The following is a 17,721-nucleotide window of genomic DNA, read 5'->3' as shown; positions in this document are numbered from 1 at the left end:
ATCTATCTATCTATCTATCTATCTATCTATCTATCTATCTATCTATCTATCTATCTATTTATTTTTAAAAAGATTTATTTATTTGTTCATACAGAACTGGGGTGCAGGCCAGAGGCTCAGGGGTGGTGAAAGGCTTCACCAGAGACAGAGTGGGGACCAGAACAGGCAGATCTACGAAGTACACTGCTGAGGGGAGCAGCGGGCGGGCCAGGAGAGGTCTGTGGACAATGTGGACACCTCTGGGGCGGGTGGGAATCGAACTCATGCGGAAGTGGCTTTAGCTTCTCAGTGCTGTGCTTTGACCCCCTGCGCCACCTGGGAGGGCCTATTTATTTACTTTTTAAGAATACATCCATTGTTTTTAATTTTTAATTTTTAAAAAATTTTTTGGTCTTAACACTAACAAGGAAGTGGGCAGGGGATGGTAGTAAAATGGCATTTAACTCTCCTGTTTTAAGAAGCTTGGAAACTATTTTCTTCTCTGATTTGTTCATTGAAGTTTTTTTTTTCCACTGAAAGCATATACTAAAATTGCTTTTGAATACTATTCCCTACCTAGCTTTTACCTAAATTCTGTCAGTGTTTGTTATTTCTTATCAGATAAATCCCTTGTATTTCCTTTTTACCTCTACCCTCTTTTCCAGATTAGAATAATATACTTAATAGTAGAAAATTGGAAATTAAAATGTATGAAGAAAAACAAATAAGTGCTCTTATTAACACTGTTAATATTTGGTATATCTGTCTTTCTCCTTTCTATGTGCAAATGCATGTGTATATACTTATATATACCTATTAAAATTGCAAACTTCCATTTACTTTTTAAAAAACAATAGGAAGCATTCAGACATACTGTTTTGTAACTCTTTTTTACTAATCACCATATGTAATTCAATATTATTTATTTAGTGGTGACTTTTGTGACCTATAGAATTCTACCATGTGAGTATATCCTAGGGGTCGGTATAGATTTTTTTTAAAGGAAGAAATAATAAATAAGGTAGGTTTTGTGGCCTGTATGGTTTCTGTTGCAGCTACTCAATTGTACTGGTGTAATGAGAGAGAAGTCACAGACAATTTATAAGTATTCAAATCAGACTTTATTTATAGATGTGAAGATTTGAATTTCATATAATTTTCATGAATGATGAATTTTGATTTCATTTTCTTTCAGCTATTAGATATTATAAACCATTGTTAGTTCATTGGAAATTCAAAACCAGTTGATAGAGCTGGATAGAGCTTGCATGTCATAATTTATTGACCTTGAATATGCTGTAAATGTATCCATCAAATGCATAGTTAATTAATTTCCATGATTTTGATATTAAAGCACAACATAATAATGGTCATGCTAAATTTATCTTAGTATAGATTTAGCAAGAGATTACTTAGTCAAAAAGCTTAAATATGTCCATTGTTCAATTTTGTGGGTTTTTTAAAAATAAAAATGGGTTTGAATGTTTCCTACTCTATTCTTTTTTTTTTTTGTCCACTGAGTTCCCTGTTTATATTCTTTGTCTCTTCTTGGTATATTCATTTTTGAGATTTGTAACATCTTGCAACATTAAGACAATCCTTTCTCATGTGTTTTTTCCTAGCTTATTTACTTTATGTTTTGATGTACAGACATACTTCATACTTTTATGCAAGCCTAGGTGTTACTCTACTTCCTCTTTTTTAATATAACTCATTTTTAAAAATTATTTTCACGGCCTTTCCTGGTGGTGCAGCAGGTTAAAGCACTGCACTAAGAAGCTTAAGCCACTTCCGCATGAGTTCAATCCCCGCCTTCCCCGGAGGTGACCACATGGCGTGGCAGACCTCTCCTGACCCGCCCGCTGCTCCCCTCAGCAGTGTACTTCATCGATCTGCCTGTTCTGCTCCCCACTCTATGTCTGGTGAATCCTCTCACCCTCCTCATCTCTGGCCTGTACCCCAGTTCTGTATGAATAAATAAAATCTTTAAAAAGAAATTATTTTCACAAAACTGACAACCATAATTATCTAATGCCAGAATAAACTTTTAGTAACATTTGTCCATTTGTCTTTGTGGTCTTATTTGTTTTTTTCTCTTCAAAAGATTTGTTTTGAGGAATTCTTGAGTATGAAGGACAGTAAGACCATTTTAGGTTTGAAGAAAATTAAATGGATACCACTTGCTCAAAATAACATGAATATATATATTTGGAAGTTTGTTTCAATATTGTAATTGTTTAACTTCTTCCTATGTAAAAGACAATAAAAATAAGGGCATATTTTTCTCTCATGAATAGATTAAATGTAGGAAAACTTGGAAAAGCTCTCAACCCCATCAATGGTGTTTTTAGATTTTTGGAGTGACTATTAAAGAAACCTTTAAATTGATAAAATGTGATTTATTTTGATAGCGTCTAGCCTTTTAGTGTCTTATTTGTAAAGTGTGAATTTGCCAGTGGGTTTGATTGAAAGGCACAAAGATATAACTAAGAAAATGACAAAGCTATTGAAAACTTGAGTCTTTGAGTTATTACTAAGTTAAGTTTGATCATCCAGATAAGCCAAACAACTAAAATTTGGGGGCTTATTAAGATTTTGAACAATATGGAATTTTCCTTTAAATTGAATTTATTGTCATTTGCAAATATGAGAATATATTTTAAGAAAATGACTTAGGTTAATTTTAGATTGGTTTGGCTTTTTGAGCTCTTGTGGAGTAATTTTTAATTATGAGATAGTTCTCTGCCAAGTCCATTGAGTTTTCTCCCTTTTTTGCTGTCAGTTGTCTTAGCAGTGGGTATGATGTGGTAACAGTGTTGTAAAGCAATGTTACTACCTAAGAAAACCAAAACTTTAGGATCAAGGTTTTTAAAATTTTGAAGATGTTTATCTAAGAATTAATTTGAACATGCTCATCTTTTTTTCTCTTGTTAGATGTTATCCTTTATGTATGCCCATTTGACCTTTTTTCATCAAGGATATGATCTGTTTAGTGAACTTGGGCCCTACATGAAGGATCTTGGTGCACAGGTAATGTTGTACTGTGCTTTTTTATTACTATATGTTGATAACTGTATTTTATTGTTTTTTCTAAGATACAATTGGCATAATTAATTTGATTTCAGGTGCATAGCATAAAGAAAGACTCGTTATATGTATCTATTGTGATATGACTACTATAAGTCTACTTAACATCCATCACACATATACTTACAAATTTTTCTTCTTGTGATGAGAACTTTTAAGAGATATTCTCCTAGCAGCTTTTATACATGTAGTACAGCATTTTAAAGTATATAGGTAGCATGTTGTGGGGTACATCATCATAACTTATTAATTTTTTAACTGAAATTTTGTATCTTTTGACTACCATCACCTGTTTTTTTCACCCTCTAGCCCCAATCTTTTTGTTATCTGTATCTATGAGTTTATTGAATAATAGTCCATGCTATGTATGTGTGTGTGCATGTGTGCAGTCAAATCACATTTTTTTTGTAATCCATTCATCTATCCATGTGCTTTTAAGTTTTTCCATGTCTTGGAAATCCTAGCACCCAGATGACAGGACTGCCAGTTTTCACATTTCCCCAACCCCCCACCATGTTAAAAGATATATTTTTCTTTTATAGATCTCCCCCAATAGAAAGAAGGAATAGATTGCTACCTGGTAATATTGAGATGATTCTATGTAAAGAATTATTCTCATGTAGGAAAAAAATTTGTGTAGGGTGTATAAATGACCAAATACTTTCAGATTTAAAAGCTTATTGAAACATTTGTACATAGTTTTTCTTCATATTCCTGTTGATATTTACATTTTTATTCATTTATCATACATATATTAAAAAGAGGAGATTAAAAGATGAAGCAACATACATCAGTATCTAGAGGAGCAGAACCATGTCATGAAGTTACTTTATAGTCTGGTTATTAATACAGTGAAAAGAATTTTAAGAAGCCACTGCATTTGTAATGATACTGGAAATCAGATTATTTCTTTCTGATGGAAAATTATCTTTTTGGTGGAGAAGATCAGGAAACAAATGGGATTTTTTTGTCTTCATAAATTTTTTTAGCTTTATAATATAAGAGCCTTTAGTATTGGTGATTTTATACCCTGGTCTCCCAAATGAATGCTATTCTGTTGCTTTTATTATTATTATATTATTACTGTTCCTTAACTTTCTCTTTTATTTGGTGAATTATTTTTTCTACCTCTTAGACTTAATTATGACATTCAGCATCTTGAGTCCTGTCACATTTGCTGGGCACCAAGGCTCATGGAGTTACAGACTTTTATAAAGAGAATTTGATACGAGGGTGGAAGAAAAGAACTTCCATTTTAAAATTGTAGCCAAAATACACTTAAAGTAAATTTAATTTGACTTATTGAAAATAGGATTTAAAAAGATAATCATGACCTTTTTTTCCTTTTTTATGTTTAAATCTGTACAATTTTTCCTTTACCCCCTTGATAGTTGGACCATCTGGTTGTCGATGCAGCAAAGGAGAAAAGAGAGATGGAGCAAAAACATTCTACCATTCAGCAAAAGGTACTTTAGGTGAAAAACAAAGATTAATTCTCATTTTACTCAATTGTTTATTTGTTTTAGTAAGATACATTGTGTTGCAACTAATCCTTTAAACAGTAGTATTTGAAAACATTTAAAAAATAAAAACTTAAATATGAAATAGTTTTATTTCGGTGTGTTAAAAATTTTGAATATGATGTACCTCGTACGTGCCCTAATAATATTTCATCTTATATAGTGGTATTTTTTTGTGTGTAGTCACCTGAAAATAAAAGGAATTAGAGTGTCAGTGCAGTAATTACAAGTGTATGACGAATTGATTTCCAATGTTCTTTTAAGAATACCTCCCTGGTGGGCCCTCCCTGGTGGCACAACTGCCTAGGATCCAGCACTGCAAACAAGCGGCAGCCGCTTCAGTGTGAGTTCCATCCCTGGCCCCAGAGGTGACCCACATGGTGCTGCAAACCTCTCCTGACCCATGTGCCCCTCCCCTCAGTAGTGTCTTTTGTCTACGGGCCTGTTCTGCTCCCCACTCTACCTCTGGTGAAGCCTCTCACTGCCTCTGCACCTCTGACTTGTACCCCAGTTCTGCATGAATAAATAAATACATCTTTAAAAAAAAAAGAATACTTAGTGATATCGAGCAGTCAAGTCAGCTTTTATTATGATCTATTTAGAATTGAAAGTATCAATAAACTACATGTGACATAGACTGTCATTGGGAAAAATGAAAGTGAAGTCAAAATAAGGAAAATTTTATTGGTGGTGAGTTACTAAAGAGAAGCTCATTCTCATTTGAGAATACTCAAAGAGAAACATTCTTTAAAAAGATTTTCGACTGGACCATCTTTAAATTAGGTGCATCTAGTTGTAGTTAAGTGAGAATATGTTTTGTTCAAATGTTTTATTTTGTTCAAAGTTGGAATCACTTTTGGTTGTATAACTTGTTTTAATGATGTTACTTTGAAAAAGTTATTTAACTCGGGACCAGTAACTTTTTTTAAAAAAAGATTTATTTATACATACAGAACTGGGGTACAGGACAGAGGTTCAGGGACGGTGAGGATTCACCAGAGACAAGAGTGGGGTGCGAAATAGGCAGATCAACGAAGTACACTGCTGAGGGGAGCAGCAGGCAGATCAGGTGAGGTCTGCCACACCATGTGGGATGCCCCCCTGGGCGGTGTTCGAACTTGTGAAGTGGCTACCTCTAGTTTCATAATTGCAGTGCTTTAACCTACTGTGCCACCAGGGAGGGAGTAACTTTAAATTAAAATGAGAGATCTTGGTATTTGTGGAAACATGAATATTTGCCTAAGTTGAATTACTTAATGGACATTACTATGCATCTTTTGCTATTCTTCCTTTCATATACATGGCTCGATGCTGTATCATATGTCCAAAAGTGGTAAATTATTAAATCTAAGGTTAATTTATTTTATTTAAAAATAATAATCAACTATTTTTCTTTAAAGAAGTATTGCTAACTTTGCTCATTATGAATACTTACCTTTTTTCTGCCCTTAAATGCTGACAAAAGGCTGCATTACAGGTAAACAACAACAGAAAAGAGAGCCAGTCAGTGTGGTTTTAATTTACACTTTATTTTTGTTAATTAAGTTCAGGTACCTTCCCCTGTGTCTATTGGTTATTTGGATATTCTGTTTGTGAAATGTAGTCTTCCTCCCATTTTTTTCTATCAAGTTGCTTAACTGTTGAACACATTCTTCATATATGTGGTTGTAAAACCCCCATTTGGGCTGCATGTGTTTTAAATTTTCACATAGTTTCCTAGTAAATCTTTTATGTTTGATACTTTTTGTGTCTTGATTAATAAGTACTTCCTATCCCAAGATCATGATGCTTTATCTCCTGTGTAGTCTCCTAAGAGTTAACAAATTTGCCTTTTATGAGTAAGTAACTTACCTGTAATTTGATTTTGTGTGGCAGGAGGTAGAGATCCAAATACATTTTATTCCAATACTGGTAGCTGGTTGATCCAAAATCAGTTATTAAAAAGTTTCTTTTAGTACTACTTTCCATATGTGAGGTTTCCATACATGTGAAGTTTCGTTGAAGCTCTCTATTCTATTTCATTGGTGTTTTTGTCTGAATTGTACCTTTTTTGCTATTTTAATTATTTTAGCTTTATAACATTTTGTGATATCCAACAAAGCAGATCTCCTACCTTCTCTTTTTCAAAAGTGAATTGGCTATTTTTTCATTTTCATCTGTTTTAGGATTTTTTTTCCAGGTTCTGTAAAAATAGCTTTTAGGATTTTGATTGATTGCATTAGATCTGTGAATCAACTTGGGGAAGAATTGATACCTGTATTTTACAGTGTCCATGAACTTGAAATACTTTTCTGTTCTTTTAAATTTTCTTTAGTGTCTTGTACTCTTTTGTTAGACTTATTCCTAGATACTTGTATCACAAATGTTGCTATAAATCTTATCTTTTAGAAACTTCTTTTCTCACTGTTTACTTTTGTTATAAAAATAGATTTTTTCCCATATTGACTATGAATAATCATATTCACCTCTCTTTAATTCTAACTTATTTCTTCATTCTTTTGGATATTCTGTGTACCAAATCATGTCTTCAATAATGTTTACTTCTTCCTTTTAATCCTTTCCTATTTGTTAGTAATCTTGCTGCTTAGGACTTCCAGTGTAATCTGGAAATGAAGGTCTGTGTATCTTGCTGCAGTTTCAAAAGGGAAAGCTGCTTTTAGACTTCTTTCTGGGCCAACCTGGATTTTGCCTTCTAATATCTGGGCCTCAGACCAAAGCTTCAGGTTCTCCTGATTTAGGCAAAAGCCCTTATGGTGAAACCTGGCTTCTTTACTCTGTTTACCTCTTTGGGGCTACCATTTTCTAGTTAATCTTTTGCCTTTGGGTATTCCTTTCAATTTTTTTCACGTCATTAATGTATTTTAATTCTACTATTTTATGTAACTATCCAACACTAGTATTTGCTTTAATTATAAATCTATGTAATATAGCACTTCTAAATGCTATAAAATATAGATTTTAATGGCAATTAAATTGAAGACAATTCACCTCAAGAAATATAGTTGAAAATTAGAAAAATACTTAAAATATACTGTACTCTCAAGGAAATCTTATGTTTTAGCTAGCATAGGGTTTTTTAAAAACTGTTGGTGTTTCAAATTGAACCTTTACAGTGTTTTCAAATTCAAAATATACCTATTGCTGTCATTACCCTACCTGTGTAATGGAGTCTCAAATTAAAGTTTTCCTGACATTTTTAACAAAGAAAAAAATAGGAAGACATGTAATAATTCATTTAATGATTTTATTTCCTCTGTTTTGGATTACCATCTTTCTATGGTTAAATTTTGAAAGATGTCAGGAGAGTTACAAATTTTGAATTTCATCTATTTTTCTCTTCTAGTCTTTGTAGACTCTTAGATTTGAAAAACCCTTAAGTGATGCTGACTCTGTTTCCCTTCCAGTTGCAGGAACTCCACATCCCAATAGTCTTGATGGGTAGTAGTCATCCAACTTTTCTCAAGATAGAAAATTTACTGCTTCCTAATTTGAACAGCAATGATAATTTTGATCACTGGTCCAGAAAGTAATTTTGAAAGTTTTGAGACTGATTTTTAAATTTGGGGATAGTAGCAGCTTACATTTTGTTTAAATTACTTTGGAAGTTCATCAGGAAATATTTTAAATATAGGATATTGGATTTCAAATATTCACAAATCCTGGAAGGAACACTGAAAGTTTGAAGTGCATTTGAGTGAAGGCTATAGCAATTAGGATAGAAAAAGGTGATGAATAATTTCATAGTCCTCTCTAAAGTGAGCTTAGCATGCCCACTTGAAACTATGGTTTTCCTTTGCAAAACTAAATATTTTCAGGAAAAAAAAGACTCCTTACTTGCTCATCTTCCATATAGTAATTATTTTTGACAGATTAAAACACTTCCATAATAACAATATATTTAGAAAAGAGTGGTACATTTAAATACTCTCAAATATGTCCACATTCCTTTAAAAAAATTGCTAGTATATGTATTGCCATAAAATATTGGGATAAAATGAAAATATTTTAAATGTAATCCCCTGTATAATATAGTTCTTCCCTTTGTCTATATGTATACTTATTATTTTGAGTTTTTAATCAGAGTGTATTTATATTGTTTTCTCTTTTAATATATATTCTATATACTAATCTATGTTTTTATATACCATCATCTTCATGACCATCACCACTGTTATTACTGTGTAATATTCCACTATTGATGTGTTGGAACATTCTTTTTATTATCGATCATTTAGGACTTCCCTTTTCTGAAGTTTGTTGATATAACTATCTTTAAAGCTTTTCTACAATTTGAGCTATTTTTATAGGATAAACTTGTTTGGAGAACATCATCAAATCATATGAGCTTTTTTTAATTTGTTGTTTTGCCTAGGATTTCTCCAGTGATGATTCTAAGTTAGAATATAATGTAGATACTACAAATGGCATTGTTATGGAAGGATATCTGTTCAAACGAGCCAGCAATGCCTTCAAAACTTGGAACAGGTAATATATTTCAAATACTAGTCTTGATTTTTCCATACTCTCAGTTTTCTGACTTTCCCTATGATTTAGCAATTCTTTCCTTCATAATTCTATTAAGTCACAGTTCAAAGTAACTTTCCTGAACTCAGTCCTGAAAATTATTAAAGATAAAATTTCCTTCTGGGAAGGTGGGGGAAGCCTAAGGAAAATGTAAAAATGACAATGCTAATTCTAAATTCTAAAATTTAAGCAAAGTTTAGGTAAGGGAAATTTTTATAATACCTGTTCTTTAATGACTAGGTCATTACTACAGGTAAATTTTGAATGTGACCCTACTTCCATATTTGTTATGAAATAGATGAGGTTGCAAAGTACTTCATTAAATATTTAGTGGCTGGGTAAGACAAATGAACTTTTTTTTTTGTTTAAATTCCTCTTCTTGTGATGTTTATTTACTGTTTTTACATGTGAGTCTTTGAGCTAGATGATCCTGTTCTTTGCAATAACTTTAACTAGAAATGGGATTTCTGGAAATGGGATTGTTTTTGTATGTCAAGTATATGTGACAGCTGGCACATCTTTTTCTAAACTTGATGGTTTTTGTTTTTTGCTCAACTTCTTTTTATAAAATATAAAACTAGCAAATGTCTATTAAATGAGTGAATATGTAATTTTTTGGGTATTTTCTCATGTAGCGATATAATAAAGTGAAATAATTTCAGAGATGTAGGTATTAAAATATTGTTGTGCCATGATTATTTTTGAACAATAGTGATTAACCTTTATTCAAAGATACCTCTCTAAGCATAAAAAGAAATTTTATACTAAATTAGAGTAGTTCTAGGTTGTGGCTAATTGATTTACTATTTCTATTATTGGTTGAGTGTATATTTTATTTACTGCTTGAACAGGATATGAATTCACTTAATGATAGAGAAGATTGTTTTCTTTTTAAAACATGGACATTAACAAAATAGAGTTTTCTTGGTAAGTTTAGTTTAGTATACATTTTCATTAATTTGAATGGAAGCAGTTATGCTTGGATTTGAGCAGTTATGTTCAAATCAGTTTATCGAATTGTTTCAGTGTACTTGCTTTGGTTTCTTGTTTTGAAGTTTTATAGAAAAAAATTCATTGATATTTTCAAATGTTGTGATATGAGCTTTTCTTAGCATTTGATATATTGCTGGTATTAAAATGGTATATAGTGTTTTTTATTTGAAGTGATTTTTTCATACCTGGGAATGAATATAAATTGGAAATAATAATGTTTGAATTTGATATTGAACCTCTTTGTGTTATATAGAACTTTAAAAACATTTATGAGTATAGGAAGACCAGCTAAGGTGGCCTGGTTAGAAATAGTTTTGATTATTGTAAAGTGAAAATGAAAATTATATTTCTAAACTGTAAAAGTTAGGATAACAGTCTTTTAAGTTTTCCTGGCAATTTCCTAGTCAGAGTAGGAAGTTGAAATAAAAAAATAATGATAGATTCTCATATTTTTATAATAAATAAAGGTTTTTTTTTAGCCAGTATGGTTTCATGAGGTAATGTTAGAATTGAATTTTAACCTTCAGATTTCAAAACAACCTACTTAAAGTTTAACACAGTGAAATACAATAAATCCATAGAAACTATACCATTATGTTAAGAAGAAATGAAATGAACTTCCATGGACTTCTTCATTAAGAAATGCTCTCAGACTTCAAAATGAAGCACAGTAAGTGTTAGTGGAAAATTGTGTTGCCATTTAGAGCAGTAGACGAAAGTTATGATTTAAGCATAAGCCTTTTCATTATTCACTATTTGCTTTATGAATTTGACTAATTGGCATAGATATTAAAATGAATCTAAAATCAAGTAGGGGATAATTGTTAAATTCTCAGCTGTAAACTTATTACCTGCCATTTGCGAAGTGAAAAAGCAGTATCTTAAGAAATGAGATTGCTTAGTAAAGGAGGAGTCAACTGTATGTAGAGAGATGATAATTATTGATTAGAATTATGGACTCTAGTTCAATGCCTTAATTTTTAGTAAAGCAATGTATATATACAGACTACATAACTAACTGGTCTGTGACAAAATTGAGGCACAAAACATTGTTTTTTTACAGATTGCTTTGGAAATTTCAAGAAATCTTGCTTGATAAAATATAACTTTAGTTATTAAAAATTAGTTTTAAAATGATTTAAAAATGTTTAGAGGCTGATACAATAAAAACTTGCTATGAAGAATGATAGCTAGCTAATTTATTTCATTTGATATGCCTTTAAATAACATTTTAATGGAAATATCAGTAGAAAATAGACTTGCAAAGAATCTAGCATATAAACTTTCTATAAAACTTCACAATTAAAAACAAAAGTCAATACATAATTTCTTTTAGGTTTTAGATCAGTAACTGAAAGGAAGACGAAAGAGTAAATCTAAATGCAACTTGTAATTTTTTGCTCCTTTCAATACAATTTGTATCTATATTTGAATATATATTACTTATGTGAATTTTATAAAAAATTAACTTAGGAAATGTCAGTGAATAATTTTCTTTTACCTATTTATGATTTTAGAGTCTGCCCTACTTCTGTAATTAGTTCTCTATCCAGTTTGATTTTATATAGTCTAGCCTCTGAATAAAGTATTTAAAAATCTAGGGATTCACCATTCAGGCATAATGTTTTTTCTGCTTATTGTTTACACACACACACACACACACACACACTCTCTCTCTCTCTCTCTCTCTCTTCTCTCTCTCTCTCTCTCTCTCTCTCTTTCTCTTTCTTATTTAGATTGTGGATTAGGTTTAATTGATTTTCCCCTTGTCACAATAAAGTACCAATCATAAGATGACAAATTTGCCTTTACCTATAGTTTGGGTAACGGCATGTTATATTTTTCAAAATTAGCCTTTTAAAAAGACCTCCTTCCTGAAAAATGTGAGTATGACTAAGGACAGCCTGATGTTCTTCGTAAAATCTAAGTGCATCTTGAAACTATTATTTTATAACTTGAAATTTAACTGAAGGGATAATGTTTTATGTGATGTAATTAAATAACATAAGGTGTGAAAAGTTATGTGTCCTAGGTGGATTGTTGAGCTTGTTACTGATTGATTTCAGTTTTCTAGTTTGTGTGTGTCCCATGAGCTATTTATGTCTATAATACATATTTTTCTGAAGACAGTGAGATTTGCCAAGATAGTATTTCCCTATTAGGTCATTTTCTCATGCTGGCAATTTCACTTCAGGTTCAAACAAGTTAGTTGGAATAATAGTAACTATGTATTTCTCTCTCTTTTTTTTCATGGTAAATTCACAAAAGATGAATGAACAAGTAAATATTAGCATAGACTGTGTTGCTCATTCACCATTGAACTAGAAAATATTAAGCGCAAGATGTGTTATCCATTTTCTTAAAGCAAAGTTTTCTATGTGCTGTTGTACAAATACTAAGTTTTTTCTTTTATGGCCTCTTTTAAAAAATGAGAAATGTATAGATAAACTTTAGTTACTGTGACCTTAGGGTTTCTGTTATCATTTGATGAAAAGGGTGCAAGCAAGTAGAAGGAATGCTTGTTGACTGAAAATATTTTATTATCTTTGAAATTTTTAATTTGTAAGCCACTTTATGATAAAAAGTTTTCATTTGTTTCAAGTTTATATAGATATATCTACAGTGATTATTTCCCTTATTTTTTTTAAGACCAGCTTATTAAATTAAGGAAATGTACTGTTTATATTTTATAGTGATGGCTGTAGAGACAAAATAGTAGTAGAGGAATGCCCTGGTATGCAAAGTATTACCAGAACTTTCTATACTATAATATTCAAAAAAAAGCTTCGCATATTTCTGAAATATTAGTGTTTCAAATTTCTGAGTTGGAATAAATTGTACAGATGCACATATGTCTAATGTGAACAAAATGCAGCAGTTATTTTTTATTATTAGGTTATGAGCTGAAGCTTGTTCCTTTAATTCTTGCTTTATTTTTATATCATGCTAGTCCTTTGCTTATTTTGCACATTTGCATTTTCATTCTTTACTACCTTTCCCTTTTGTTTTAATCCTGCCCCATTTTTTCACATGACAGGAAAAAGCCCGATCATATCAGGTACCAAATGGCTTCCTTCCCCTCACCCCTACCTTACACCAGTTTCCTCTTTGGCACGAGAAAGCTCATAATTAACCTGCTTTTCAGCTGGATTACTTGCAATGGATGTAAAGTCTCAAATGTTATAAATTGGGAGGAAAATATAAATAGAATTATACCTTTTCATTGTTTATCTCAATTTGTTTTAATCTGGAAAAGAACATTTGATGTTTATAATTACCCAAAGAATATTTATAATTTTTAAGGGAAGTTAGTAAGTGCTTTTTAAAAATTATAAGTAATATCCAAGAATAAGGCCTTTTGATAGTAACCAAATTAATTGTGTGTTGAAAGGAAACATCAATTCTTAGATTTGTTTTTTGTTTGTTTCACCAATTTGCTTTTTTCTTGTGAAAAATTGAATTTGAAACAAGGAATACACTATACAGGATTTTATTTTTTTTAATGTTCACTTGGCATCTATATGGCTGTGTGTACAAGCCCATCACCATTATCCTTTGGTGGTGGAACCTCTATAGAATTAGAAGTTTCACTTCACCTATATTTTTTATTTTAAATGCAGTTCTGGGACGAAGCGATCAAACATGCTAGAAGATAATTGATGTATTATTTTATGTCTCTCCACACCCCCTTGCCATTTTGTTATCTGGAATATTAATATATATATATAAATATTGCATATAAATATATATTAAGATTGTGTATAAATATATTAATATTGTATATAAATATTAATATTTATTTATTTAATGTTTTGGTCTAAAACCTTTATTGCGTTAATTCAATTTGAGTTGGAGATAAACTGGTTTCTCATTTTTCTTAATGAATTAAGAAATTTTTCTTTTTGAAAACCTTTCGTATTTTGGCTTTGTAGTCAGTCTTTGAATCTTACAGAATATAGTATAGTTGTCAGCACAATATTTTCCAAAACTTTTCCTTTTGATTTAAATATCCCTCTTAAGTACCTTAAAGTGCAGATAACTTGAACTTTAAATATTGAGTATTTTCAAATATTCAGTAGGCTAGAAGTTGTCTCGTTTTTCCTTGTATTATACGTCATAATAGCTGTGACTGTTCTATAGGTGCAATTAAGAATATATTCTACTTTACTACTTGACTAAAGTCTTGATCAGTATAGACAAAGATAGTTAGCTCCTTTTTTTATATATTAGGGCAGAGAAGGAGAGTGTTACAAGCCATAAAAGATCTTAGTTATTGAAATTAACTTTCTATCTCAGATATACACTATGCGAATTTTTGCCTTAGAAGATGTGAACAAAATAAAATGTAGCTTTTTTTTTCCCCCTGAGAGTACAAGAATTGATGATATGAGAGAGTTACAGAAGCAGATAGGCGGCAGGGAAACTGGATTTCAGAAATACTGATATATGTCATCTATAGAGTTAATAATGAAAGATAATAAGTAGTCTAGCAAAAGAAAAAATCTGTAGTATTTTGGTACTATTTTTAGAGTTCTGTATCCTAATACGTGGTAGGTCAAAAACAATTTATTTTTTGAAAACCTCAAAAGCATGAAAAGTTTACATGGCTATATGGGTGGGTGTTTTCCATAGTATACAAATCCTTGTAGTTTTTTTTTATTTTAAATCAAATTATATAATATGATTTCTACACTACAAAACATAAGAATTTTCATTAATATAGTTAGTTCACTCTGTTCCAAAATACTTTAATTGGTGTCAGAGATTGTTTCCATTGCATGTCATCCCATGTGGCAGGGCTGTACCATTTTGTTCATAGGTATTTCCTTTAACATTTCTAACTACCCATGTGTCCCAAAGCAGAGAGACTCAGATGTTCTTCCTTTTCTAGCCTCCCTCTTGATTATGTGCATTTAAATGCAATTCACTTGGTTTTATCTAGATGCTTATTTAACAAAGCTCTATTTTAATGGTAAAGGTAATACCTTTTTAAGTAGCAGGAGAATCTAACAATCTGTCTAGTTTTAAATAGAAAAGCATTTCTGATCATTTTCTCAACTTTGGAGAAATAATTTTTAAAAATAGAAATTCTGAGTATGTGTAAATAAAATTTATTTTGTATTAGTATCAGTGAAAAGGTAGAATCTCTATCTGCTAATAGATTAATAACTAATGTTTACGAAAGAAATCATCTCACATGAAACTAATTTTAAAATAATACTCAAATATTGTTTTACCTTTCATGCTTGATGAGAATTTTTGCTTTCTTTTATGAATGGCTTTGGCTGTGATTTTTTTTTTAATCTTTAGGTTCTTTTACTCTTTTAAAAATTAGAATTAAGTATGCCATATGTAGTTTAACTTTTTCTTCTAAAGAAGAATGCAAGTAGATTGGTTGCCTAATAATTTGTAATAATGAGCTGAACAATGTAAGTAGTTAGGTGAATCATTTTTATTAATAACTTTGATTACTCTGCTTGGAATACTTTATATAATGAAAGGTCAAGTCAATTGGCAATATCTCCTGTTGGATATCAGTTCTTAAATGTTGATTAGTTTTTGTTTTGCTTAATCAAATGCTTGCTGAATTATCTGCTTGCTGAATTAACTGCAGAAAGGTTGAAAACCAGCACCATTTATTTCAATGTTTTATTGTATACAATGGTCAGTCTTAAAGCAGTTGTTTTGGGGGAAAGATTTTAGTTATGAAGCACCTCAAAAAGCCATGAATTTATACTAAAAATTATTGGGTGATAGCATAAACAACAGCAGCTTTTATTAGGATATACATTTCTGTCAAATCAAAATATAGTAAATTTCATAATCTGTGGTTAAAATTGCTTATTCTTTACTTTCAGTAGTTACCTTATTGACATCAGTTTATATAAAGCAAAACAGTGCACTCTCAAAAAATGTAATTGCCATGGCTGATATTTTCTAGTGCTTTCCAAATATTTCTAACAACTGAAATTATATTTGTGAAAATTTAATCTATTTTTTATTTATTTAGACGCTGGTTTTCAATACAGAACAATCAGTTGGTTTACCAGAAAAAGTTTAAGGTAGGTGCTAAGTAATTCAGTGAAATTCCAGTGATTCCCCCAGTTTTACTTTATCTGTTCATCTTGGTAAAGAATTGAAGTTCATAAGTAATAATGTTTGCAAAATGAGTGTTTACTAGTTCTGTTTATACATACTAAGACTCCAGTGGAAAGTATTAATATTTATTCCTTAAAAGCAGTCATTTTGAATCCTAACTCTTTCTTAATCCTTAGCTGTGAGATGAAATTTTGTGTATGTGTGTGTGCCAGGATTATTACTTTATTTCTTTATGTATCTTTGTATAGCTGTGTACAGGAATAGCACTACCATACCATAATACTATTTTGAGTCTGAAAAACAGGATGCCTTTTAAAGAAATACTACCTTAGGGCCAAATGACATAGAGAGTAGGAATATTGAAAGATGTGGCCCTCCCTGGTGACTCAGTGGGTTAAAGCTCAGCTACAAAACTAGCTCCAGCACTGCTTTAGCACCAGTTCAGTTCTGGCTAGGGCGTTGGCACAGCAGACCTCTCCTGTCTCATCCTTCTACTGCTTCCCCTCAGCAGTATACCTCATCAGTTTGCCTGTTCTGTTCCCTGTTCTGTCTCTGGTGAATCCTCCCACGGCCCTGAACCTCTGGCCTGTACCCTAGTTCTGTATGTATAAATAAATAAATCTTTTTTTTTAAAAGAATATGGAAAGATGATACCATCAAAATATAAGTTTGAAGATATTTAAATAGAAACCTCTCAATTTGTTGTTCATAGTGTATATATATATATATATATATATATATATATATACTTTTTTTGGACCATATTTTAAGGCAAGGGACTTTTTTCTTTTTTTGAAGATTTATTTATTTATGCACACAGATTAATTTATTTATGCAGGCCAGAAGTGCAGGAGAGATGAGAAGATTCACCAGCGACAGAATAGGGAGCAGAACAGGCAAATTGACAAAGTACATGGGGAGCAGCGGGCAAGACAGGAAAGGTCTGCTGTACCATATGGGTCAGCTCCCTGGCTGTGGCTAGCTTCTTAAGTGCTGCGCTTTAACCCATTGTGCCACCAGGGAAGGCCCGGGGAGGAACTTTTATTCATTGAAAGAAATACTGAGATTACACAGAACATTAGTATGTTAAAATGATTAGAAGGGAAAGGAACATTAGTTTGCTGACTGTTTTTACTTAGCAGATTGTTTCAATACAAATCCTTTATTCTGACTATAATTAGTCTATTTCTTCTCTGATAAATTTGCTTTTGAGTTTATATATTAACTACTAGAAAATGTTGACAACCTTTCTTATTTTCTTAGATATTTTAAGAAATATGTATAGGGTTTTGTTGTTGTTGTTGTTGTTATATATTTAAACTTCATTAGATCCTTTTGTGGGAGAAAATAATAGCTTTTATCATGTGAGATAGGATCAGGAGAGTACTGAATAGAGAAGAAAGTTAACAGGAAGTTAATATTTATTGAGCACCTACAAGTTAATTAACACATTTTAAATTAAGCTCCTTATAATCTACTTTGTTTAATCATCTGATAGTAATTTTATGAGCCAGCTAAA

At 31.2% G+C, this 17,721-nt stretch overlaps 1 protein-coding gene across 5 annotated transcripts in view; it reads left to right on the top strand.

The window, feature by feature from the left end:
- ACAP2 (ArfGAP with coiled-coil, ankyrin repeat and PH domains 2) overlaps nucleotides 1–17,721 on the top strand; it is a 97,511-nt gene that overhangs the window by 60,760 nt on the left and 19,030 nt on the right. For 3 of the 5 annotated variants that reach the window (XM_012733537.1, XM_012733546.1, XM_012733532.1), the window contains exons 8-12: nucleotides 2,914–3,009; nucleotides 4,458–4,532; nucleotides 6,052–6,063; nucleotides 8,959–9,071; nucleotides 16,114–16,165. In XM_012733537.1, the coding sequence (XP_012588991.1) occupies nucleotides 2,914–3,009; nucleotides 4,458–4,532; nucleotides 6,052–6,063; nucleotides 8,959–9,071; nucleotides 16,114–16,165 (348 nt within the window). The remainder of the gene's footprint in view (nucleotides 1–2,913; nucleotides 3,010–4,457; nucleotides 4,533–6,051; nucleotides 6,064–8,958; nucleotides 9,072–16,113; nucleotides 16,166–17,721) is intronic. The other 2 variants (XM_004675112.2, XM_012733541.1) reach the window with 1 other exon arrangement.

This window comes from Condylura cristata, unplaced genomic scaffold, assembly GCF_000260355.1.
Source record: "Condylura cristata isolate star-nosed mole 26May11 unplaced genomic scaffold, ConCri1.0 scaffold00003, whole genome shotgun sequence".
Taxonomy (NCBI): Eukaryota; Metazoa; Chordata; class Mammalia; order Eulipotyphla; family Talpidae; genus Condylura; species Condylura cristata.
This window is presented reverse-complemented; position numbering and strand designations above follow the sequence as displayed.